Raw genomic sequence first — 26,231 nt, 5'->3', positions numbered from 1 at the left:
GCCCAGGGGCGCTTGAATGTTTCTCATTTTTTCGAGATGACAGCCTGCTTGTAAAGAAAACTTCAAAGTTGCATAAACAGAAAATGTGACAAGTTGTCTCCATCTCTTCAAAGGTCCCACCCTCCTTCACCTTCCACCCTCAGAAAAACAGGTGCCTTGTGAGCTTTTGAAGACATTTCTACCTGGTGATAAAGTTTCGCCTCACCCCGTTGATCCCTGAGAAAGGCTGTTTGTATGGAGTTCATGTTATGACGTGCCCTAGTGATTAGCACATTCTCAGTGCCTCCACAAAGCTGAGGGGCCCGTTACCTATCCAAGTCCTAGGCAGGCCTGACCCCACTTAGCTTCTGACCCCTGATCGGCGTGTTCAGGGTGGTAGGGCCACAGGCTGAGGGGCCCTTTCTGACCAACAGAGAACTCTGGCAAATGCCCATTTCCTGCTCTTCTGAGCAAGTGAAATGAATCCACGTCCAGAGTTTAGTCTTACTATGAAGCTGAGGGCTAATTAGGATGTTTCTGTAAGAGAGACAAAGCATTCAGCCTGCTGGGCAGGGAGATCGCATACTCATGAAAGCAGCTTTGGCTCTGGCTGCGGGCCCTGCTTCGCTCCTTTCAGCTGTCGCACCCGTGTCAGGCGTGGTTGGGCTGAGCATGGGCTGAGGGACACACAAGGGCACGTCTCATCTTCCGGCTTCAAGCATTCCATTTAGCAAGTTGGGTTGCCATGACTGTGCTTGTGGTTGATAAACACAGCTAAAAAGCTTTTCTTCACAGAGCAGGAGTTGGCAAGACGGACAAAATTGGACACTATACAAAGTGAGGACATTATTGTGGTGTCAATGTGGTGTCAATCCAGTGGCCTAGCCACACTGCAGTGGCCTGCGATTCTGGACCCGAGCTGGTGGGGCATGGTGCCATTCCTCAGTGCATCCCAAACTCTGGACTCATTACAAAGAAAGAACGTCTTTCCCCGTCTGCCCTTCAGAGCTGGTTTGAGTTTTCTTTGTTTTTAAACTTACAGGCCCATTGGAACTCCTTCAGTTTGATCACGGGCAGTCAAATCCAACGTACTACATCAAGCTGGCTGGTCATCAGCTGGTTCTGAGGAAGAAACCCCCCGGGACACTCCTTCCATCTGCCCACGCAGTGGAGAGGGAGTTCAGGTAAATACCCAGGGCCAGGCGCACTCCCCCACCCCCTTCGCAGCTCAGCCCCCAGCTCACCAGTCAGCACTCCGTCAAGTGCCTTGAGACATTTAAAACTACAAGTGTGACTCTCCAAAATTATTTCAAGTAAGAACAGTAACCTAGTTTCATTTTTAAGTTTGTTTTCGTTTCTATACCTAAACCTGTAGGAGTCTAGACTTTTTTGGGACTTTTAGATGAAAAAAGGCATTATTAAGAAACTCTTTAGTCTTACCCTTAGCCTTAAAGACTCTAAGACCTTTAGTCTTAAAATCAATATGTTAGTGAGGCTACAACCCAACAAACATGGCCATGAGTTGACTGTTGTTGGAACTGAGTGATGGGTACATGGGTTTGTTTTTTATATGACTCTCTCTACTTATGTTTGATATTTTCCATAATAAAATGTTGAAAATAATAAAAGTATTATAACTCATCCCAAGTAAAATAGTTTGTTTTGAGACAGGAAAATTTAAATGGAGTAGGCTCACACAAAACTAGCTCTAAATCTCTGGCGAGTGGGTACTGAGGCAAGGAGTGGGCTCTGGGCTGGGGTTTCCTCTTCCTCCCAGTCTCTTACTGCTCTGCAGAAGGAAAGGTGCAGAGAGTAATATGGACAATGTGAGTTTATTCTAATCAACTTAATGTAGATATTGACTGGTTGATGTAGGCCTTTAAGTTCACTATTTCTTTTTTGTGTTTCATCAGTTTTATGTTCTTCTTGCCTACTTTTGGGCCAATTGAAATTTTTTTAGAATTACATTTTAATTTCTGCACGGAATAATTTTTAAATGAGAAAATAATTGTAAGGAAGTCTCAGCAGTCCTTCCAGCAATGGTGCTCATTCTCCTTTGTCCTGGCAGGATCATGAAAGCCCTTGCGAGCGCTGGAGTACCTGTCCCCAAAGTTCTTGACCTCTGTGAAGATTCAAGGTGATGTTCCAATTGATTTATTTAATATGTTTTTATTGATTTCAGAGAGGAAGGGAGAAGGAGATGGAAACATTAGTGGTGAAAGAGAATCATTGATCAGCTGCCTCCTGCATGCCCCGACTGGGGATCAAGCCCAAAAGCCAGGCATGAACCCTGACCTCCTGATTCATAGGTCAACACTCAACCACTGAGCCACACCATCCTAAACAGATTTATTTTTCCCGTTGTCTATTCAATCTACAAAAGAGAAAAGCCAGTACACTAACTCAGATTCTAGTTTGTTAGAGTAAGGACAAATAAATTTGATAGAAAATAAACTTTATAGTAACTCCCCCAGAAGGTCATAGATATTTAAGTTATCCTGAAAGATAAAGAAATGCCTGCTTTTGTGAGAATTGGTAGAAAACATATTTTTTCTTTTTCTTTTTTTTTTTTTAATCTTCACCTGAGGGTATTTTTCCATTTATTTTTAGGGAGAGTAAAAGAGAGAAGGAAAAAGAGAGAAACATCGATGTGAGAGAAACACATCAATTGGTTGCCTCTGCATGAGCCCTGACCAGGGCCCGGGCCGTGGAGGAGCCTGCAACCAAGGTACATGTCCTTGACTGGAATCAAACCCGGGATCCTTTGGTCTGCAGGCTGATCCTCTAGCCATTGAGCCAAACCAGCTAGGGCAAAAACATCTTTTTTTTTAACCTTCTAAAAATATATATCCATCTAGCTTATATTGTTTGCTTTTGTTTAATTCTTTTATTGTAGCCTTTCTAAACTTTTTAAATTGCTTTGTAATGTTTTTGAGTCTGTCCTTTTTCCTAACTTTATAACTATGAGAATTGTGAAACATACAGAAAGAATTGAAAGAAGAAATATTGTTTAAAAAAAGAAATAATAGTATAATGAGCACCCATTTATACTTCATCTAGATTAAACCATTGTTAACATTTTGCCACATTTCCTTTCTATATATGTGTGTGTGTATGTGCATATATAGATGTGTATGTGGATTATATCTATAAATTAATTTTATATAAATAGTAACAATTATATGTAAAATATTGGATATATCATAATATAATTAAATATAATTATTTTATATATAATTATCTTATAAATAAGTATATTTTATGTGTATAAATTATTATTTTATTTATATAAATTATTTTTAGCTGAACCTTTGCAGTTGCAGGCAGCATACATCTAAAAGTAAAGACATTTTCTTTTATAAACACAGCAGCATTATTACACTTAAGATAATTAAATATAATTTAATAGTCTAACTCAGTGGTCGGCAAACTGCGGCTCTTTGGCCCCTTGAATGTGGCTCTTCCACAAAATACCACGTGCGGGCGCACATGTACAGTGCGACTGAAACTTCGTGGCCCATGCGCTGAAGTCGGTATTTTGTGGAAGAGCCACACTCAAGGGGCCAAAGAGCCGCATGTGGCTCTCGAGCCACAGTTTGCCGACCACTGGTCTAACTTAACTAGCTCATGTTCAAGTCAGGATAAAGTTATAATGGTAGAAGTTTCAAAACAACTTTTTAGAGTAGTAAACTGATTTATAAAAATGACTAAAAGATGACATTTCAGTGTGTCACCTTGATCCTATAGCAGTGATGGCGAACCTATGACACACGTGTCAGAGGTGACACGCGAACTCATTTTTTTGTTTGATTTTTCTTTGTTAAATGGCATTATATAAAATAAATATCAAAAATATAAATCTTTGTTTTACTATGGTTGCAAATATCAAAAAATTTCTGTATGTGACACGGCACCAGAGTTAAGTTAGGGTTTTTCAAAATGCTGACACGCTGAGCTCAAAAGGTTCGCCATCACTGTCCTATAGGGTGGTAGATGTGCCATTCATACCACTGGATAATAGTAAAAATAACAAGATGGAACATTTAAAAAAGGGCTTCTGTGTGAGTGGCACACGTAGAGCCCAAAAAAAAGAAAAACGGTGGGGGGGGGGGGGGGGAAGAAGGGATGGTTATTGAACCCTCATTAGAACCAGACACATATGCCAGGCACTCCATATATACTTGCTCATTTAATTCATAAAACTACTCTTTGAAGTTTTACATATTTAAAAACAAAAACAAAAGCTCAGAGAGGTTTAGTAAATCTCTCAGAATCACACTGCTAGAAACGAGTAGAGATTCTATATGACCCCAAAGCGCCACCTCTCAACATGCTGCTTTCCTATGTCATTAACCTTAAACCCATTCCAGTGGCTTCTACCTGCAGACCAAAGAGAAGAGAGGCATGCAGACCAGAAGTATGGGCAGGGCTGTGTGTGTGGATTGGTTTGGGAGGGAGAATGTATAACCGCCCTGTGCTTATGTACCAAGGAAAAAGGAAATGTCCAGAACGCTGGGTCGAATCCTTCCCCAGCGCTCAGCGTACACATGGGGTAGAAAGAGCGGTGCCATGACCAACAGCCTCCACCTGTGAGCCACTGAAGCACCCTGTCTGTGTCCCTCCCAGGGTCATTGGCACGCCCTTCTACCTGATGGAGTACTGCCCAGGCCTCATCTACAAAGACCCCTCTCTGCCAGGCTTGGAGCCCAGCCAGAGGCGGGCCGTATACGCTGCCATGAACAGAGTCTTGTGCAAAATTCACAGTGTGGATTTCAAGGCTGCGGGCCTAGAAGACTACGGGAAACATGGTAAGCATGTGGCCGCCTGTCTTTCATGCTGAATGTTTCCTCACTGCTGCCTCTGCTTTCGGGATTTGCCTGGTGTCAGGGTGTTAATGCACCAAGCGGTTGCTCACAGTGAGGTGGGCTTACTCGCTTCCTACTTGGACATCCACTTTCATTTTACTGGAGGGGTTGCTTACCTAGACATTTTATCCTAGGATGAATCTCTTCATGGGCTACAGAATCTCTCTTCCCTGCAACTTTTATCTCACCAGATCATTTAAATCTTTATTCCAATACTGGCAAACGGTAGTTAAGGTACCTTCACAACAGTACACTCATACAGAGGAAGCAAGGGAGGAAGACTCAGAGAGGTTAAATCAACTGGAGACCTTGACTGTGAGCCAAGTTCACTCCAGAATTCCTTTCAGTGTCCAGTCCCAGATATAACTTATAAGTTCGTCAACTGTTGTATGTCTTGGGTTTCTTAGCAAATCCTGATGTAGTTCTTACTACATGCTAGGGAAAGCTTTGAGGGCTTTTCACATTTTATCCTCCCAACAACTCTATGAGGACCATCTCATCAACGAGGATACACTGAGGCACAGAGAACAGCAGAGCTGCGATTCAGATCCAGGCAGTCAGGCCCCAATGTCCATGCTCTTAGCCAACCACTGTTTAGCCTAAAGGCTATTAGGGAGTTCATAGGACCTCTGAGAGGGCCAGGGAGAGGCCACGTGGCTGGGAACCATGCCCAGATCACACTGATGGAGCCAAGACAAAACAGCTGGTGGCTCTCACCTGGAACTATCCTGTGGGATACCCCCCAGTCATAGGATGATGGTGCTACAGGGCATTGCAAAGGGTTTCACGGCCCTGGGTAGTTTTTGAAACCTTTGGAGCTTGTTGGAACGGCACACCCTGCCCTAACCCTCTTTCCCTCAGGGGACTATATTCCACGCCAGGTGCAAACCTGGATTAAGCAGTATCGAGCCTCAGAGACCAGCACCATCCCGGCGATGGAGAGGCTCATCGAATGGCTGCCACTTCACCTTCCCAGGCAGGAGAAGATCACGGTGGTGCACGGGGACTTCCGGTAGATGCGATGAGGGGTTAATATTTAATGTGAAAAATGATGGGAAGGGCATCTTAAGGGGAAATGAAGCAGCTTGGCCCAATTGACAGTTGTGAATTATTCCCATTTCCTAGGATCACCCTGTGCATGGCCTTTCAGGCAGGTTTTCTCAGCCTTGGCTCTTCAGCTGTTTGGGGCCAGCTAATTCTTTATATTGGGGGGGCGGGGGATCTTCATGCTGGGGTGGTGGGGGCGCTGTTCTGTGCAGCTGCCGGGGTTATTGCCACACCTGGGTGTGAAGGTGCAGGCCTGTGCTCCGGTTATTCTACTGCATAACCCACGCCACCAACACTGGCTGTAAACCATGACGGCAGTTTTTCATTTGCAAGTCTGCTGTCTGGGGACGGAGAGCTTGCTTCAGCTGAGGTGGCTGGGAAGCTCGGGGCTGGACCCAGAAGGCTCACTCACATGCCTGCACTGGGGCGGAGGAGACTGAACAGCTAGACTCCGCGGGCCTCTCTGTCTCTCTGTGGTTTCTCACATGGGCTCTCCAGGATGGCAGCTTCTGGGTAGCGGGGCTTCTTACCTGGAGGCTCAGGTTCCAAAGGCGTGTGTTTGAGAGAGAGGGCCGGGCAGGAGGTCGCCTGTTCCTTCAAAAGGCGAAGAATTAGAGTCTTTCTTTTGTGGAAGGAATGCCAAAGAATGTACAGACCTGTTTTAAAACCGTCACAGGGAGGGAGAAATTACCAGGTCCCAGAGAGGTTAGCTATGTAGAGAGGGCTCCCCGACCAAAGCCGTGGCCTGTGGGGGAGGAATACCGCCTGCTGGCCCCTTCCCATCTCCTGCTAGGGGCCCCATTGGCAGAGCCCAGCTGAGCCAGATGGCAAGGGAGCAGGTGGCTATAACCACAGCCCCTGCAGCTCAGGCTCCAGAGGCACACAGGGGCCACAGGAGCAAATGCCCTTGGTGACCCGTCTTCTTAGTACTGTCTCTCCATTCCTTCTGTGGCTTATCCAGGCTGGACAACCTGCTGTTCCATCCAGAAAAGACCGAGGTGCTTGCTGTCTTTGACTGGGAACTTTCTACCTTGGGCGACCCCCTTTCGGACGTGGCCTACAGCTGCATGGCTCACTACCTGCCACCCAGTTTTCCCATACTGCGAGGTAGGAGCTGCTCGTGGGGAGAGGGAGGGATTAACTCAGCTCCATTCCGAAAGCATTGGGCCCCACTCAGCAGAAGTAGCTGTGACTGGGCTAGTGCATGGAATTGAGGTCCAGGCGGTTTGGGTGGAAAATGCCTTTGGGATGCATTCTTGTCACAATGGGGGGAAGTGGGTGCAGAGAGACTATGAAGTGAGAAGGATATGCACATAGGCACTGCTTATGCTTCTATACAACTAATTTCTAAAATTAAAAATACAGGTTTACTTAAAGTTAAAAATCATCAGTGGCACAAGAGATAATCACTACCAATCTTTTCATGTCATCTGTTTTCTATGTGTATTCATACATTTATTTAAATGAAAACGTAATTATGTGATTTCATGACTTGCTTTTTTCACTTAATTATATGCTTTGGACATGTCTTCATGTCATTAAGTATTTCTTCTACAGCAGCGGTTCTCAACTTGTGGGTCGCGACCCCTTTGAGGGTCGAACGACCCTTTCACAGGGGTTGCCTAAATACATCCTGCATATCAGATATTTACATTACGATTCATAACAGTAGCAAAATTACAGTTATGAAGTAGCAATGAAAATAATTTTATGGTTGGGGGTCACCACAACATGAGGAACTGTATTAAAGGGTTGCGGCATTAGGAAGATTGAGAACCACTGTTCTACAGAGTCACCTACACTAATAAAAGAGAAAGATGCAAATTGACCAGACCTTCATAACGCCCATCAGCCAATCAGGAGTGAATATGCAAATTAACCCAACAAAGCTGGCGGCTTAATTTGCATACGCAGGCACTGAGCAGCCGGGGGCGGGGCGGGATGCTTGCATCGTTGCCATGGCGACAACACAGGCGTTCCACACCACCCCAGCTGCTCCGGGCCTCTGGACAGCATGGGAAGGCGGAAAGGCGGTTCGGGGAGGAAGGAAGGCAGAAAGGTGGCTCCTGGCCTCTGGGAAGTGTGGGAAGGTGGCTCTGGGCCAGAACAAAGGTGGAAAGGCGGCTCCCGCCAGAGCAAAGGCAGTGCCGGCAGCCAGGGTAAGGACGGCCTATTCTTGCACAAATCTTCGTGCATCAGGCCTCTAGTTTTTAATAATGGCATAGGATTTTATTGTATAGAATTAACTTAAAACATTTGGTTTCACTCCTATTTGAATATTTATTTTGTTTTCAGTTTTTTTATATATTACCCCTTGTCTTCACAAAAAAAGCAGTGAACAACTTTGTATTAATATATTTACTTATATAGCCCTAGCTGGTTTGGCTCAATAGAGTGTCAGCCTGTGGACCTAAGGGTGTTGAGTTCAATTCCAGCCAAGGGCACATACCTCATTTTGCAGGCTTCTCTGCAGCCTGGGCCCTGGTACGGGCACTTGCAGGAGGCAACCAATTGATGTGTTTCTCTCACATCAATATTTCTCTCTGTATTTCCCTCTCTCCCACTCTCTCTAAAAGTGAATGGAAAAATATCCTCTGGTGAGGATTAAAAAACACACAAAACAAACAAAAATGAAAAAACAAATGTGTGTGTGTGTGTGTGTGTGTGTGTGTATTTGGCATACTCCTAGGATAAATTCCTAGGAATGGAATATATTACCTGCTTCGGAACCATGAAAATGTTACAAATGAAGCAGATCTATAAAATGTTTTATGTGTTGTAATTTTCTTTTTCATAATTTGGTGGGCTCTTTCTCTCAATACCATTCTTCATCAAATGACTGATCAAAAATAATATGCATCCACGCTGAACTGTGGTCCAGATGGAGTTAGAAGCTCCTCATTCCTTCTCTTACTGCCAATTTAGCCTGAAACTTCCAAGAGCCAGTTTGGGACTAATAGCCTCATGCCTGGATTCCAGCCGTCTGAGGGAGGAAGAGCCCTTGAAATAATGAGCTAACCCTTTGAACTGGCTGGGAAGCTAACTTCCAGGCGAGGAAGTGATTTTCAGAATTTAAATTCTTGTGGCCACAGGGGCATGGGGGTCACTGACTGCCCAGGATGCTCTGTCACCACAGGTTTGCGTGACTGTGACCTGACTCAGCTGGGCATCCCTACTGCAGAGGAGTATTTCAGGGTGTACTGTCTTCACATGGGGATCCCTCCCACTGAGAACTGGAACTTCTACATGGCTTTCTCCTTTTTCCGAGTGGCCGCGATCCTGCAGGGAGTCTACAGGCGCTCGCTCACAGGTAATGGGGTGGCCTGGGAGAGCCAGCTCGAGGGTCCCAATCAGCTTCTCCCCTGGAGACCCACAGAGGCATCAGAGGGACGGGTTTGGCCAGAATCTTTAAGATTCCATTAATTCAACCATTTGTCATTGAGTATATATATCATATAGTTGTTTTTATTTTTATTGACTTTTTACAGAGAGGAAGGGAGAGGGACAGAGAGCTAGAAACATCGGTGAGAGAGAAATATCGATCAGCTGCCTCCTGCACACTCCCCACTAAGGATGTGCCCGCAACCAAGGTACATGCCCTTGACCGGAATCGAACCCAGGACCCCCCAGTCCACAGGCCGACGCTCTATCCACTGAGCCAAACCGGTTAGGGCTATCATATAGTTTTGTTCTTTAAAATATTTAAACTTTAAATTTTGAGATAACATACATAAACATTTTAAAGTGAAAACATACATGATAAGTTCAATCATATAGATGATATAAAATTATTTTCTTTTCTTCTCAGCGCCATCCCTCAAAGTTAAACACTATTGTTAAGAGTTTCTTGGGCCACCCAGTTTTTTCTATATGTCTACCTTCTCTCACTTTCTCCAAGTTTTATAAAAATTTGATCATCTTTCAAGGTGGCATGTACAGTCTGAGTAATGAGAGGGAAATGCAGTCCTGTGGTTTGCACCCTGCTACAGAGCAAATGGATAGGTTCCTAATTTGTAAGGAATAGCATATCTTTAACACCAAAGCTGCATGAAATGGTTCTTTTGAGAAGTTTGCCATGGCAGGAGCCAGAAGAAAAATAGGCCTCCATGAAGGTCCAAAGAGAATCAGGGAAATGGTCTCTTAGAGCAGAGGTCGCCAACCTTTCGGACCTCACGGACCATCAGTGGTCCGTGGACCACCGGTTGGCCACCGCTGTCTTAGAGCAGGGGTCCTCAAACTACGGCCCGCAGGCCACATGCAAATACAAATATTGTATTTGTTCCCATTTTGTTTTTTTACTTCAAAATAAGATATGTGCAGTGTGCATAGGAATTTGTTCATAGTTTTTTTTTTAAACTATAGTCCGGCCCTCCAACGGTCTGAGGGACAGTGAACTGGCCCCCTGTTTAAAAAGTTTGAGGACCGCCCTAACCGGTTTGGCTCAGTGAATAGAGTGTCAGCCTGCGGACTCAGGGGTCCCAGGTTCGATTCCGGTCAAGGGTATGTACCTTGGTTGTGGGCACATCCCCAGTGGGGGCTGTGCAGGAGGCAGCTGATCGACATTTCTCTCTCATCGATGTTTCTAACTCCCTATCCCTCTCCCTTCCTCTTTGTAAAAAAAAAAATCAATAAAATATATTAAACAAAAAAAAAGTTTGAGGACCCCTGTCTTAGAGCATGGAAATGCGGAAAACCATCCAGGAGAGCCGGCTGTAAAAGGGCCCGCCACAGGGAGGCAGTGTCTGCACAGCAACGTGGATGGGCCTCCGTGCGGTGCCCTGAGAGAAGCCTCACTGAAAAGATGGTGTACCCTATGATGTGTGTGTGACATTCTGGAAGAGACAAGCTATAGGGACAGAGATGAGTGTTACCAGGGGCGGGGGGAAAGGGACACTGGAAGTAGGGATGATGGGAGTATTCTGTGTCGTGATAAGGTAGTGGTTACCTGACTCAACTCCCAGAATTATACGCTTCATAAAGTGGGTGTATGTACACTGAACCTTAATTTAAAATTTTTTAATCCTTTTTTTAAAAAGTCTTGAGCATATTAAAGAAAGCAGAGACAGTGAGAGCATGACTAGAGGGAGTTCTGTGATGCTGGTGATGGCGTTGATCTAACAGAATGGTGCCCAGAAACTGGCCATTAATCCAGCCACTGGTGACGCTTATTACCAATGTCACAGCACGGGCAGCTCAGGGTAACACAGGGCTTCCTGTCACCCATGGCTGGCAGCAGAAGTCATTGGGGTGTTAATGATGTAGTTTCTTTAGGAAAAGAAGAGAGAAAGAACAGGAAATACACCAGCCAGGATCAACTTCTGGATCTCAGCCCATAAATGAAAGCTTGGGCACATTTCCTCCCTCTCAGACGCAAATCCTTGTCTTAAAGTGAAGATTAAAACGGTCACATTGCTCCAGGAATCCAATAAGCTATAATAACACATGTAAAGCACTTAATACCATGTCTTGGACATGGCAAGTGCTCAGCAAATGGTAGTAGCTGCTAAAATAATGACAACATTCTCACGAGTTAGTAGTAGTATTAAGGGCGATTTGGGAGTAATCACTGTTTTTCTTTGCTTAGGGCAAGCCAGCTCGGCAACTGCTGAACAGAGCGGAAAGATGACTGAGTTTATGTCTGACCTGGCCTGGGAGTTTGCAGTCAAAGAAGGATTCCGGATTTTCAAAGGGATGCCGGCCACAAAGCCATTAACGAGGTCCTACCACACGTGGGCTGGTCCACGGTCCCTGCCGAGCACCCCAGGAGCGAGGAGTTATATCCCCCTTCCAGAACCTTCCTCAGCTCATGCCTCAAAGGGAGCTCTGGTTATCTCTCCAGAGGGCCTTTCCCCACCGGTCAGGGAGCTATACGAGCGGCTGAAGCAGTTCATGGATCGGCACGTGTACCCCGCTGAGCCAGAGCTGCGCCGTCACCAGGCCTCCGCTGAGAGATGGACCCCTTCCCCACTGGTCGAGGATCTCAAGGTAAAGCAGCCTTTTGCGGGTCAGGAAGACCCTGTCACAGCGGCAGAGCATCAGCTCGCTCACCGGGCAGATCTGTCCCCTCCCCAGGCAGTGAAGAGAGCGGGCTGAGCTGAACTACCTTCGCTTTCCACCACCACCATTCCTGGTCCATGGTTTATGACCCCGGGGCAGGTGGGCTTATTATGCATATTTGAATTAGTAAATTTGGAACAGTGATATTATAGACATCAGTTAATAAAGCCTCTCTTTAAAGAATTTATAATGTCAAAGCTAAAGGGCCAAATCAGTTATAAACTGCTTGTGCTCTTGTCACATGGCGACACCACTTTAGCTGAAAAACGGTAACACCCACTGTTCTGTCAGGATTGGTCATGTCTTAGTTTTTAAGTTGAGATCTTCAAGAGCACATGATACAGCCTATGATACAGCCATCATCTACTTAAAAAAATAGCATTATCACTTTTTTCTAATTACAAACCTATTGCAAAATTAACCAAAGCTCAAACGTGACAAAGTACATAACATAGAAAGAGTTCTCTAACACCCTCCCCCTCTGAGATAACCACTGTCAACAATTTGGTGTATTAGGCTCCCAACTTCTTTTTTCTATCATATACTAACATATGTTATTATTCCTATGTGGGGTTTTTTGTTTTTGCTTTTAAATATATTTTATTGAGCCCTGACCTGTTTGGCTCAGTGGATGGAACGTCAGCCTGCGGACTGAAGGGTCCCAGGTTCGATTCCAGTCAGGGGCATGTGCCTTGGTTGCGGGCACATCCCCAGTGGGGGGTGTGCAGGGGGCAGCTGATCGATGTTTCTCTCTCATCGATGTTCCTGACTCTCTATCCCTCTCCCTTCCTCTCTGTAAAATATATAAATATATTTTATTGATTTCAGAGAGGAATGGAGAAGGAGAGATAGGAACATCAATGATGAGAGAGAATCATTGATCGGCTGCCTCCTGCACGTTCCCTACTGGGGAGATTGAGCCCACAACCCAGACATGTGCCCTGACCAGGAATCAAACTGTGACATCCTGGTTCATAGATTGATGCTCAACCACTGAGCCACACTGGCCGGGCTTATTCCTATGTTTTAATGGAGTCATCCTATACATTCGAATCTCCTGCTTGCTTATTTGACTCTACGATATATCACCTTTGCATGCCAGCCAGCCCCTGGAGATCGACCTCCGAGGGGTTCTGCAGTGTGGGTGCACGGTAATTTGTCTGCCCTCCGCCTGCCTGAGGGACACTGGTGTCTCAGCCTACAGCAGTGATGGCGAACCTATGACACGCGTGTCAGAGGTGACACGCGAACTCATTTTTTGGGTTGATTTTTCTTTGTTAAATGGCATTTAAATATATAAAATAAATATCAAAAATATAAATCTTTGTTTTACTATGGTTGCAAATATCAAAAATTTCTATATGTGACACAGCACCAGAGTTAAGTTAGGGTTTTTCAAAATGCTGACACGCCGAGCTCAAAAGGTTCGCCATCACTGGCCTACAGTCATGGTGCAAGCCACAGAAGCCAGCTCAGGGTCAGTTAAGGAGCCAAGGCTGTTAGCAAGCTGCTAACATGGACAGGGGGGCTAAAGACACAGCCTCAGAAGACAGTAGATGCTGATTCAGGGTTCTCCTCATGCACCAGAGCAGAGCCACTGGGGCTGCAGACAAGTGTACTGGGCCTGGTCCCTATCAGGTGTGCTGAGGAACCCCCAGTCTCCTGCCCACATGGAGCTTGTTCTCAGATTTGTCATGACATTAGTCATGCCAACGGTGATGGCAGGTGGGGCAGAGGGGAGTCTGGGAAGTACAGACTGGGGGAGTGAACTGACGGCCGTCAATGCCAGGACTTGGCCGTCCCAGGTCTCCTCGGGCTCATGCCACCTCCAGATCCAGCCGATGGTGCGGATTCACATAATTATTTTTGGCACACACCTCATCTTTGGCTGTCTTTTCTCTTCCCTCCGGTCCCTTTCATCATTGGTCACAGGCCAAAATGAAACTAAGCCATCCACTCTGCTTCCCTGACTCTTTTTCCCATGCTAGGAGAAAGCCAAGGCCAAAGGACTTTGGAACCTTTTCCTACCCTTGGAGACTGACCCCGAGAGAAAATACGGAGCAGGACTGACCAACGTCGAGTATGCGCACCTGTGTGAACTCATGGGCATGTCTCTGTATGCTCCCGAGGTACCTTCTGTGATGTTCTCCGTGTGTGAGGATGTCCTTGTCCCCCATAGCCTGTGGGTCACCCTCCTGGGCAGAGAGCATTTCCTCCAGCTCGGGCTGGACTCAGGAGCCCAGATACAAACTTAACTTTTCCAGTGAGGGAGGGCAGCTATGGCCAGGTGGCTGGACAGAGCAGGAAAGCAGCTAGCGCTGGAGTCTTCTGGGAAGACGGGAGCCGTGTGAGGCATGAGCCTGGCTGGCGTCTGAGTCTCCAGCCCACTAGCTCCAGTCTCCTTCCAACAAAGGAGGTCGATGGCTGGGCTTTATAGGCTCTGAAATACTATCTTCAGAATGTCTGTGTCTTTGCGTTTCTCTGGGGAGAGGAAGAACTTTTTTTTCTCCTTAATATGTTTGATTTTTTACAGAGAGGAAGGGAGAGGGATAGAGAGTTAGAAACATCGATGAGAGAGAAACATCCATCAGCCCTGCACACACCTCCTACTGGGGATGTGCCCGAAACCAAGGTATATGCCCTTGACCGGAATCGAACCTGGGACCTTTCAGTCCTCAGGCCGATGCTCTATCTACTGAGTCAAACCAGTCAGGGCGGAGGAAGAACTTTTGCTCAGGGTGTCAGAGGGCCTGTGACTTGGAAGATGCCCTGTTCCTAGGTATCTGAAGTGTTAAATATGGACATGAGAGTCACCTTCATGCTTTTCCTTTTCAGATATTTAACTGCTCTGCTCCAGACACGGGGAACATGGAGCTCCTGGTGCGCTACGGCACCGAGGAGCAGAAGGCCCGCTGGCTGACTCCGCTGCTGGAGGGGAAGGCCCGCTCCTGTTTTGCTATGACTGAGCCCCAGGTACCACCCACAGGGGCTTATCGGGCCACACCCTCGCCAGGCCCAGATGGACTCCGCGTGGGGAACCTTGCCATCCTAAGTGGAGTGTGCTCTCACTCAGGTTGCCTCATCAGATGCCACCAACATTGAGTCTTCCATCAGAGAGGAGGATGGCTTCTATGTCATCAATGGTCACAAGTGGTGGATCTCAGGTATTTGGCCTAAAATCATCTTTCAGTCACACTTCAGTGGGTCTGTGTGATGAGCAGGTCTCTCTGTGCCCTGCTGAAGCAGGATAGCAGCTTCATTCCCAGTTGATGCAAAAGGGATTCCGTCTCTGTGCTCCCAGCCAACGCCAGGAGAACAGGAGGTTCTGCGTGGGGCAGGATGACCGCACCGGGGACAGTTCTAGGAACCTCTCACCCACTCCCCGCTCTCTTCATCCTACCCTCGGAGAGGCAGAAGGTCACTTCCTCAGTGGCTTCTCCTTGCTGCGAGGTCAGGGGGCTGCATCAGAAAGCTAGTGATAACCCGCCATTCATCGCAAGCTGACTCCGCAGGGCCCTCCATAGGTGCTGCATGAACCACACCTCACTGAGTCCTACACCTCCCCAGGAGGTCATATTATCATTCCCATCCCCACTTTACAGAGGAGGAAACTAGGTCAGAGAAGTGATAGAAGGTACCAGCTCCCCCCTGACAAGAAAGTAGGGAATCCGGAGTTCAGGGTTTGCCTGATTCTGAAGCCCGTGCCCAAAGCCATTATGTTCACACCGTCTGTGGGAACAGCAGAACGCTGCCAGGGACAGAGTACCAGTTTTCTGCCTCTTGTCTTTATATTTTTCAACTCTGCATGGCGCTTTTTAAAAAATTGCTCTTATGATGTTGGATTCATTCCTCACTGGGATGAAAACCAGCCGCTCTCATTCCTGGTGCAGGCCTGCATGTAGGCATCTGATTATGTGAGTCTTAAAGAGCTCTGTCGGCTGCTGGCTTTGGCTTTCCTGGACCAGGACTGCGTCTGTGAAGAGATCTGATGGCCTTGGCGTCGGATGGTGAGGGTCTGTCTCTCTCCTTTCCTGGCAGGCATCCTGGATCCTCGCTGCCAACTCTGCGTGTTTATGGGGAAAACAGATCCGCACGCCCCACGCCACCAGCAGCAGTCCGTGCTTTTGGTTCCCATGGATACCCCGGGGATAAAAGTCATCCGGCCTCTGACGGTGTATGGGCTGGATGATGCGCCAGGTTAGCCCCCACGCCTCTCCGTCTGCGTATGAGTCTGGGCCTGGGAAACATCTGGATGCGGCACCTCTCAGGGCATGATGACATTCGGAGGGCCTCATGCTCCTGCCTTTCATTTCCAAAATATCACCACACAGGCAAATTCCATACAGGCAGTTCAGCTTTCTAAACTCAGAAGATGAGCCCGAATCTGTGAGATAAATGGTCACTCAGGACAGTGGTAGGAAGTGCACTCCAAACCTTCTCTTCTAGATCAGCTGACCAGGCTGGAGGTCCTCTTCTGTCAGCTAACAGCATTCACGTGTTTCCTTTCAGTGACTGAGGGATCGCTACACAGTTAGAGTCCCATACTCCCAGGAAGGTTCGCTTACAGTAGTCATTACGTTTTAGAAGAGGAATGATAGACTATTTATTTGTTATTATAAGTCAGTGATTATTTTTCCATCTTTGATAGGCTCCTTCCTGCCCTACTCCCCAACCATGCCCCAGTTAGAAGGCTGAGTAAAAGGCAGGAGAGTTGCCAGCAGGTAACTAGAACTGAGGCAAGGGATAAACGCATCCAACGTGGATAGTAGGTGGATCTCTCAGGAGGAACTGTTTGGATCTTTCAGGTGGCCACGGTGAAGTCCTGTTTGAGCAGGTGCGCGTGCCCAAGGAGAGCATGGTCCTGGGTCCTGGCCGAGGCTTTGAGATCGCCCAGGGCCGACTGGGTCCCGGCAGGATCCATCACTGCATGCGGCTGATCGGGCACTCAGAGAGGGCCCTGGCGCTCATGAAGGCCCGCGTGAGTGCTTCCCCTTGCGCCTGGATCTGACCCAGGGCCTGCTGTCTCTCTTGCTGTCGGACCTTAAATCCTAACTGTTTTCTGAGAGCCGACTTAGCAGGTGAAGCAAGGTGACGTTCTTGCCAGGAAGCTGTGTCCCTCTTTGCTTTGCATCTGCTATTGTGCTGAAGTTTGAAAGTCGGAGTAGAATGGGTCTTACTCTGTTGAGGTGGCCAGAAGGAAAAGGCTGGGCTCTGTAGCAGCAGAGGGCAAGGTTCCAAGGTCCAAAGGGGCATAGGCTGCAAAGGGCCATTCCTGCTACTCACTCATCTTTAAAAATCAGATACTAGAAAGAACCCTCGTCAGTGGCTTATGTCCCTGGAGTTCCAGCCGCTAGCCCTGTACCATCCTCTTCCCTGAGCATGTCCAGAAAACTGTTCTGCTGCGACCCCCCTCAAAGACTGGAAGCCCACGCAACAGAGAGCTTTCACTGGGAGTGATCATTCATATCAGCGGTATCGATTCCACAAAGTTGAAGCAAACCCTTGAGACCAAACAAATCTCTCATAAGAAACTACATGAAGATCAGAGGCAATGCAGTGCATTTGGATTACCGAGCAAACCTCTGTGATTTACAACCTTTTGAGTTGAGGCTGACCAATTTTTTCCTCCCTAAATAAAATGCTCTTCTCTAAGGGCTCAGAATGGCACTTCAGCCCCACCCTCCACTGGAATGCAGACCAGCCTTGCTGCAGAGCATTCTTTGTCCCACGTCTTCAGGAGGACGGGGCACTGATGTGGCAGCTGCACACGCAAGACTTGGCCGCAAGGGACTAACTAGGAGTCTACAAAAGATTTGATACTAGGAGGTTCACCACAGCACTGAGCATAATAGCAAAATGTTGGGAACAATCGGTAAGACTAATAATTAGAGCCTGGTCAGATAAACCCTGGTATAGGCATGCACAGAAATTCCAGAATGGATCTGTAGAAATCTATTTCTTAACATAGAGAGATGTTCACTGTATACTCTTAAATGGAAAGAAGCAGGCTACAAAGCCATAGAGTATGACTCTATTTTTATTAAAAAACTAGAGGCCTGGTGCATGAATTCGTGTACCAGTGGGATCCCTTGGTCTGGCCTGCGGGATTGGGCTGAAACCAGCTCTCCAACATCCCCTGAGGGGTCCCGGATTGCGAGAGGGCGCAGGCTAGGCCCAGGGACCCCACTGGTGCACGATTGAGGCTGGGGAGAGACGCAGGAGATTGGCCAGCTGGGGAGGGACCGTAGGAGGGCTCCAAGGTGTGTCCAGCACATCTCATTCAGTCCTGATTGGCTAGACCCCAGCAATAAGCTAACCTACCAGTTGGAGCGTCTGCCCCCTGGTGGTCAGTGCACATCATAGCGACTGGTTGAATGGTCAAAAGTCTGCCCCCTGGTGGTCAGGGCACGTCATAGCGAGCGGGTGAGCGGCCTTAGCATATCATTAGCATATTATGCTTTGATTGGTTGGACGACCAGACACAGCATATTAGGCTTTTATTATATAGGATGCATACAAAAAGTCTAGAAGAATAGCCACCAAATAGCCACTGTAACTAACTAGATGATAGGATAACAGGTGTTTCTATTTTTATCTGAAAATTTATACTTTTTCTGCCATGAGGTATTATATATATATATATATATATATATATATATATATATATATATGTTGTTTTTAGTTAAAACAAATTAATAAAACTAAACTAACAACAACATAAAAGAATCCCTTATAAGCTTTTCTGATTGCTGGTGTCCTTTGCAATAACAGTTGCCCACCATGGCACCCAGGTGCAAAGCTGGGCCTTGGTCAGCAGAGGGCACCCTCCCTCACCTGTGTGAGGTGCCCACAGTCATCACCTAATTCTCAGAATAGCCCTGGGCCAGATGCTGGCTCAGATCCAAAAGAACTGTTCCTGTCTGACACCCAGAAGGGGCTGAATTGCTGGAGTAAAGGAATTCCTGAAAGTAACCTGTGCAGCCACCACGTTGACTGGCTCTGCAATATACATGAATGCTGTCTGCATCTGGATCTTCTCCCTGGAAATGGACTGTGGCTAGAGGGCTAGCACACTGGCTGAGCTACACACTCCTGCTTCCGCTCCCTGCCCTCTCCTGTGCACGCCACACCCCTCCTCTGCGGGTGTCTCAAGCTGTGTCTCTTGTGTCCACAGGTGAAGTCCCGTGTGGCCTTTGGGAAGCCCCTGGTGGAGCAGGGCACGCTCCTGGCAGACATCGCCCAGTCGCGCGTGGAGATCGAGCAGGCCAGGCTGCTGGTGCTGAAAGCTGCGCACCTCATGGATGTGGTAGGAAATAAGGTAGGAGGCCAAAGGGCCTCACAGATGATGGGTCCTGAGGTCAGTCACATGAGGGAATTCATTCTGGGAATCTACAACCACTGGCCTGCCTTCCCCACTCAGCAAACCCTGGAGAAAGAGCCTGGCTTCTTGACACTAATAACTTTGCTTCAACTCTGCTTGGAGCTGTTTGGGCAGCTTTTCAAACATGGAAAAGGCACACTAAAATAGGACTGGGCTCCCCATTTACTGAGCCAGTGAACTTTGGGGCCCAAGACAGTGGGCCTGACAGGGTCACACGGCCCCCTGGCCTCAGCTCTGCCCCAGCCTAGACTACAAGGCCCTGTCAGTGCAGGCATCAGGCAGGCTAAGAATTCACCACAAGAGCAGCTTTATTTTCAAGCCTGACATTATTCCTTAAATGGCTTTCTGAGAGCCTTGAATGGCACGATTGACCTCTGCCCTCTCCAGCTCTCCGTGGGACAGCCTTTAACCCTTAGCCAAGAGGCCTCAGTAATGAGGGGGGATGACACAGGCTCAAATTCCCAGCTCCTTGGCGCTCTAGTGCTGGGTATGGTGGAGGCTCTCGGGCCTGGTGCCAATGCTCCAACACAGGGCAGAGTCTTGCAGCTTGGTCTCCAGAGCACTGGTTGGTCAAGGTCCACTGTCAGGTTGGAGCTGGCTGACACTGTGATCAAAGCACAGGCCACTCCCCACTCTGCCTTCAGAGTGAGCTAGTGATGCTCCCCATCATCTGGGAAGACATCTGCGTGCCCGAGTCTGTCCTTGACCAGGCACCTGCTCACACCTCACCACATCCTGAGTCACCCTCACAGTCCCCACCACTGCGCTTCCCTCCTCCCAGGTGCTGGGCATGGGCTGCCTCATGGAGCTTCTGGTCCAGCTGGACCTCAGGTCTCTGTTCTGGGCAGTGTTTCTGCAGCTCCCGTGAAACTGCTTATTCCTCTAACCATTCTGCCCCGGGGTCTGCCCGTCTACTCTCATCTCCTCTTCCTTGCAGGCTGCAGCGTTGGATATTGCTATGATTAAAATGGTGGCCCCATCCATGGCGTACCGCGTGATTGATCGTGCTATTCAGGTGAGCAGACTGTGGAGCGTGGGCTCTTTGAACCACTTACAACACATGCAGAGCTCCCTCGCCTTCAGCTGCCCCACCTCCTGTAAACTCCAGCAGTTGCCTGTTGCCACACACTCACCACGCATGTCGTTTTCCTTTGGCCTCGGGACAACCCTGCACGGACGGCCACATTCCTACTCCCACTTAGAATATGAGGAAACAGAGGCACAGAAAAGTGAAGTGGCTTGTCCAGGGTTACTTGGCTTGGAGGTAGCTGATCTCAGATTTATGGGAACTTGGTCCTTGTTACACCAGAGCCCTGCCTCCTAGCCATGCGGGATGTCTCCTTCCCAAATCTTAGCCCCTGGCCCCCATGTAGACTTCCCGGTGGCATAAGTTATTTACCAGAGCGGGTGTGAGGGGACTGGTGTCCATGGGATGGCAAGTGTGGCCCCACCTGACGTCTTCCACAGGTGTTGTCACACAGGTGTTCTGAGCCATTCCGTGCAGGACACGGTTCCCGGGGCTCTTAGATGAGGGCTCACCGGGACTTCCTTCCCTCCTGCCCTGTCTGCCAGGCCTTCGGAGCAGCAGGGCTGAGCGGCGATTACCCGCTGGCTCAGTTCTTCGCCTGGGCCCGAGCGCTGCGCTTTGCGGATGGCCCTGACGAGGTGCACCGGGCGGCGGTGGCCAAGATGGAGTTGAAGAACCGCATTTAGGCTGCAGGACAGCAGGAGCCAGAACGTCCCTGCCGGCCAAGACACCCAAACACTCAATGATGCGTTTTGAAAGGCCTGCTACATGTGATTTTTGCACCCTGTCGGCAGCTGGATCCTGGGACAGTCACTGCACACACCTTTCTGGGTCCCCACAGAAGGCGTTTCTGTGAGAAGCCCCGGGTCGGCGGTGTCAGGCAAGGAGGAAGGGCATTGGCTGAGAGCTGGGGGGTCGGGACAGAGCCTGGGAAGCTGGTCTCCAGTCTCAGTGCTGGGCAGGCAGCCCGTGCTCCCTCTCTCTCTGGCAGTGGTGTGCTAAGGTTGTGGGGATCTGGGTAAATAGTAGGAGCCCTGCTGGATGGTGTACCTGTGCTTGCACCCTGATACGGGGGCGCTTCCTGCTGTGTGGGACCCTTTCCCTCGAGCCGAGGGGCAGCCATGATGGGCTGCATCTGAAGACCCAGGCCAATGGCTGCTGGGAAAATGAAACCGAAATCATGAAGCCACTGCCATCTGATTTTCTTTGTTTGAATATCCACAACACAGAACACTAATTAAGATACTTTGTAAAGGGGCTTTGGGAACACAAAAGAGTAAGAAAATACATCTCAGAGACTTCATGAATGTCTATATGTAATACAAAAGGAATTGAGAATAAAGGTTCAAGGAGACATGTAATACTTTCAACAATAAAGATTAAAAAAAAAAGAGAGAGAAAATAAAGGTTCACAAGTCAGCCCTCTGTCTCAGAGTCATTTGTCTCCTCACACTTGTGTTTACACAGGATCCTGCCCAGGGCATTGGCCCACACATGGGCCACCACCACTGCTCATGTGAATGTCACCAAAGGACTATGGCTTTCTGAGGACCCCTGTGCCTTCGCCAATCCCATCCACGCCGTAGTCAGAACATGTTGGGGGTGGGGAGGTGGCAGATTATATGCCATTACAATGTAGAAAGCAGCGTCCTCCCCTGGGAAGAGGGTAGTAATGCTCACTTTCTTGAGGTCTGAGTTCTTCCAGAAATGGATGCCCCAGGAGCCCAGGTAGCTTGCGGAGATAAGCCTTGAGCTGCTAGGACCCCGTCTGCTAATCTCATAATTCATGGGGATCTGGCCCATTTCAGGTCAGACCAGATGGGCGGGGACCGTCCCCCTAATCTGCTGCTTCACCCAAGAGTGCCCACCTGCGTCAGCCAGAGCCACGTGCCTTCAGGGCGCTGGAGAGTCTTGGGGGGCAGGTGAAAGGGCTCCCCAGTGATTTGGGGAGGCAGGCCCTCTCCAACCACTGCTTGTTGCTCATGAAAGGTTAAGTTGAAGCCCTCACACTAATGCTAGCACAGCACCAGCCACACTGGTAAAGAACCTTTTGCAAAATCTGTCGGGTTTCCAGCAGCCTCAGCTCTTGCTCCAGGCCTCAGCAGGAAGGAGGGTGTCTGGCTGCCTTGGCCAGTGCCTGACATAGCACATGCCCCTCAAATTCTCCTGCTTAACTAGGTCACAGGCTAGTGCGGCTGCAGGGATGAAGAGGAGCCATGCTGCGGGGTGACCCATGCCTCCCTCAGATACTCTGCTGCAAAGGTGGGGCAGCGAGCACTGCCTGCAGAAGGTCAAGGCACAGGGACACGGCTCCAGCCCTCAGCCAGGTCTCCAGTTCTGTTCAACTGTTCCGCTCACACTGTCAGCGCACCCCAGCTCTGGGCCCCGGCACTGTCCTCGCCTTGGGGATTGTGCGGGAAACAAAAGCAGGCAAAGTTACTGCTCTCAGAGCTCACACCTCGACTGGGGGGTGGTGGTGAGTGGCGAGACTGTGGTGGGCCGTGTGGTAGGCACTGCCAGCAGTTGGGGAGCTGGGGGTTCAGGGGAGCGTTCTTTCCAGACCTGCATGACAAGATGGGGCAGGGTGCTCCAGAAGGAGCCGTGAATGCAGAGGCCCCGGGGAGCTGGGATGTCGCCCAGTGTGTCTGGGATGAGGAGCTGAAAGAGTAGGAGCTGCCCGGTTATGAAGGGCCACAGGGACCTTGGTCAGGAGTTTGCTGTTGATTCTAAATGTGACAACACAGTGAGTTTAGGTAGTGGTTTGACAGGGCTTGATTTGAGTTTAAAAATATCCCCTGTTCCTCAAAGTTCACCCGGACGAAAAGGAAGAAAGGAGGCCAGCAGCCAGCTCACAGTGGCTGACACTGGAGAGGACTCCAAATGAACCACCTGCAAAATTTTTAAAAAGGTAAAAGGAAGGGTGGGCGGGGCCTTCAGAAGATATGAATAAAGGATCCAAAGATCCTCTGCACCTTCAGCAAACAATGGGCATTTCCGCTTGGCCAAACGCGGTAAGCGATCTGGTGATGGCCTGGCACTGTGCTTCTCTGGAGTGGAAGTGAGTGTGCGATTGGGGGTGCGTGCTTGGGCATGAGTGAGCGTAGGGTGATGATCGTGCCTGACCAGTTTATCTGTGGAGCACATCTTGGCACCACCCCTACGTGGTTGGACCTGCCTGATTAGCCTGTCTTGGGGAAAGGAACAAAATGTGATCATAACATACTTATGACTTTTCCTCTCACAGCAGTATTCTACCCCAAAGCAATTGAACACACTCTTCTGCTGCTATCTTGGCAAACAAGGGGGCTACTGAGCCGTCCCCAGCAGTCCTGCGCCAGTCACAGGACCACAGGGTTCCACCAAAGATGCCAACTCTGGTGGGATTTTTCATCCTTTCCTGCTCTTCCTTCTCCTCATCCCCCCTGCATCCAATTGTGGTCTTGGCATTCACAAACTGCCTGTGTTGCCAAGTGCTGACTTCAGATAACTCCAGAATAACCCTACAGAGGCAGAAAGAGACAATTTCAAGCAATTCGCTTGGGTGGGGCCCCTTCAGGACAGCAGCTAGAAGTTATGCTGAAAGAACAGGTTCCAGTGTTCTCCTCTGTGGTTGCCTAGAGATGGCCCTTGTCTGTCAGCACCCAGGCCTTCAGGGTTCCCTAGGGAGGCCTTGAGGATGCCAGGGCCTGTCTGTAGTCAGAGCAAAACGCTGCACAGGCCCACGGCTGAAGTGTTAATTGAGAACCTCAGAGACATCTAGGTCTGTGTCTATGCTGCCCTGTGTGGGGCCACATGGCTAGTCTCCTCAGTCTTTGGCCCTCTAAGGATACTTTGCTTTTTTCAGCTCCATTTCTGGCAGTGAGTCCACAGATGAGGGATAGTGAACAAGAGAGAAAGTTGAACCTAGAGAAAAAGAGATTTAAAAAACAATCAGGCCGAAACCGGTTTGGCTCGGTGGATAGAGCGTCGGCCTGCGGACTGAAGGGTCCCGGGTTCGATTCCGGTCAGGGGCATGTGCCTGGGTTGCGGGCACGTCCCCAGTGGGAGATGTGCAGGAGGCAGCTGATCGATGTTTCTCTCTCGTCGATGTTTCTAACTCTCTATCTCTCTCCCTTCCTCTCTGTAAAAAAAATCAATAAAATATATTAAAAACAAACAAACAAAAAAACAAAACAATCAGAACAAAGAATTTAAGAGTAAGAAAATGGAAAGAATGGTGGAAAAGAGAGAAGAGCCAATACAGACTGTCAGGGAGAAATCTAGGTTGAGAGTTACATTGTACTATTAAGTTTGTATTAATGATTTGGACAGACCGAGCCACATGAGCTACGATTATATTAGGTCTTCAGCACATCGATGCTTCTCCTTCCGCCCCTCCCTTCTACTCTCTCTAAAATTCAATGGGAAAAGCCTGGCCGGTGTGGCTCAGTGGTTGAGCGTCCACCTATGAACCAGGAGGTCATGGTTCGATTCCCAGTCAGGGCACATGCCTGGGTTGTAGGCTCCATCCCCAGTGTGGGGCGTGCAGGAGGCAGTCAATCCATGATTCTCTCTCATCATGGATGTTTCTATCTCTCTCCCCCTCTCCCTTCCTCTCTGAAATCAATAAAAATATATTTTAAAAAATCAATGGGAAAAAATATCCTCAGGTGAGGATTAACAACAGCAGCAAAAAAGAAAGCATTGGCAAAAAAACCCCAAAACAAAACAAAACAAAAAAAACCCCAACCCCCCCCCCCCCAAAAAAAAACCCTGTAAAACAAAAACAAAAGGCATAAACTAAATAAAGATACATGAGGATTGGCAGAAAGTATTTGCATCAAATATGGCAGACCCAATGTTAATTGCCTTGATATCCATAAAACACCTACAAATCAATTTTAAAGAAACCAACAATCAGTCTGATGAAAAAATGAACAGCTTATAGCAGAGGAAGAACAGGTGGCTTCATACTAGTATAGGCAAAGACGCCCAAGCTCACGCCTAAGAAGATAAATGTAAATTCATGTGATAGAGAAATGTTGTTTTTCACCTGATTAGCAAAGCTAAAATCATCTGAGAAAATGTATCCGTGAAGGTGTGAGGAAACGCAGTCATGACAGCAGACGGGGCATAAATCAAACCTCTATGAAGGGTAATATCATAACATCTATATTTAAATTGTAAATATCCTTTGACTTAGCGGTTCTATTTTTATGACTTTCTCAAGTATGTCAAGGATATACATTTCTGAGTTGTTTGAGTTGGCAAAAGATTGGGAACAAGCTAAATGTGCCCACCCACAGGAAATTCATTAAATAAAAGTGATACATGTATCTGATGGCGTTCTGTGTAGCTGTTACAGAACCATCTCCCACACACATTATTAAGTGAAAAGCAAGCTATTTTGGGAAAGAGGAGGTGGGGCTGGGGATGCATTCAGAGGAGACAGAGAGACTCATTTTTCAGTTTATCTCTGCAACAGATCTCCAAACCTATTTCCCCTTCCTTCTGGGCATACAGCTTGACGGACTTCCCCAGACTCCTATACATGGAGGAATGGAAATACTGAATTCTAGCTAATGAAACAGGGCTCAGCCCACAAAACTTTCCCATGTGCCAACCTTCATGCTTTTTTTCTCCTCTGGTTGTGACTTTGGGAATCAGGTGTTGACACCAGAGTCACACAAAGAAAAGTGCCCGGGTCCCTCCTTTCGCCTGTAGGGGAACGAGAGTCTCAATGGGAACAGGGACTGGATGCCGTTAGGCACTGGAATTCACGGCATGTTTGCTTTGGCAGCTCTGTTAATTATTATGATGTCCTTTTGATAATCACACTAGCGCTTCAAAGGAAACTAGAAACCACACACACACTGCTGGTTTCTTTCAGACTGTG

General features: G+C 48.2%; 2 protein-coding genes across 3 annotated transcripts in view; one reads left to right on the top strand and one right to left on the bottom strand.

Annotated features, from left to right (window-relative positions):
- Nucleotides 1-21,717, top strand: part of ACAD10 (acyl-CoA dehydrogenase family member 10) — a 35,815-nt gene extending 14,098 nt beyond the window's left edge. The window contains exons 7-21 of one of the 2 annotated variants that reach the window (XM_070400222.1): nucleotides 1,022-1,163; nucleotides 2,048-2,116; nucleotides 4,606-4,787; nucleotides 5,706-5,856; nucleotides 6,853-6,998; nucleotides 9,028-9,201; nucleotides 11,476-11,876; nucleotides 13,937-14,077; nucleotides 14,784-14,921; nucleotides 15,022-15,112; nucleotides 15,987-16,145; nucleotides 16,754-16,926; nucleotides 19,123-19,266; nucleotides 20,267-20,344; nucleotides 20,902-21,717. In XM_070400222.1, the coding sequence (XP_070256323.1) occupies nucleotides 1,022-1,163; nucleotides 2,048-2,116; nucleotides 4,606-4,787; nucleotides 5,706-5,856; nucleotides 6,853-6,998; nucleotides 9,028-9,201; nucleotides 11,476-11,876; nucleotides 13,937-14,077; nucleotides 14,784-14,921; nucleotides 15,022-15,112; nucleotides 15,987-16,145; nucleotides 16,754-16,926; nucleotides 19,123-19,266; nucleotides 20,267-20,344; nucleotides 20,902-21,042 (2,330 nt within the window). In that variant the 3' untranslated portion in view covers nucleotides 21,043-21,717. The remainder of the gene's footprint in view (nucleotides 1-1,021; nucleotides 1,164-2,047; nucleotides 2,117-4,605; nucleotides 4,788-5,705; nucleotides 5,857-6,852; nucleotides 6,999-9,027; nucleotides 9,202-11,475; nucleotides 11,877-13,936; nucleotides 14,078-14,783; nucleotides 14,922-15,021; nucleotides 15,113-15,986; nucleotides 16,146-16,753; nucleotides 16,927-19,122; nucleotides 19,267-20,266; nucleotides 20,345-20,901) is intronic. The other variant, XM_070400223.1, reaches the window with a different exon arrangement.
- BRAP (BRCA1 associated protein) overlaps nucleotides 1-26,231 on the bottom strand; it is a 79,629-nt gene that overhangs the window by 45,501 nt on the left and 7,897 nt on the right. The window lies entirely within an intron of this gene.

This window comes from Myotis yumanensis, unplaced genomic scaffold (genome assembly GCF_028538775.1).
Source record: "Myotis yumanensis isolate MYYU_CA2020_CCGP unplaced genomic scaffold, mMyoYum1.0.hap1 SCAF_19, whole genome shotgun sequence".
In the NCBI taxonomy this organism is placed as follows: Eukaryota; Metazoa; Chordata; class Mammalia; order Chiroptera; family Vespertilionidae; genus Myotis; species Myotis yumanensis.
Note: the sequence above shows the minus strand (reverse complement) of the source record. Positions and strands in the feature narration are given on the sequence as shown.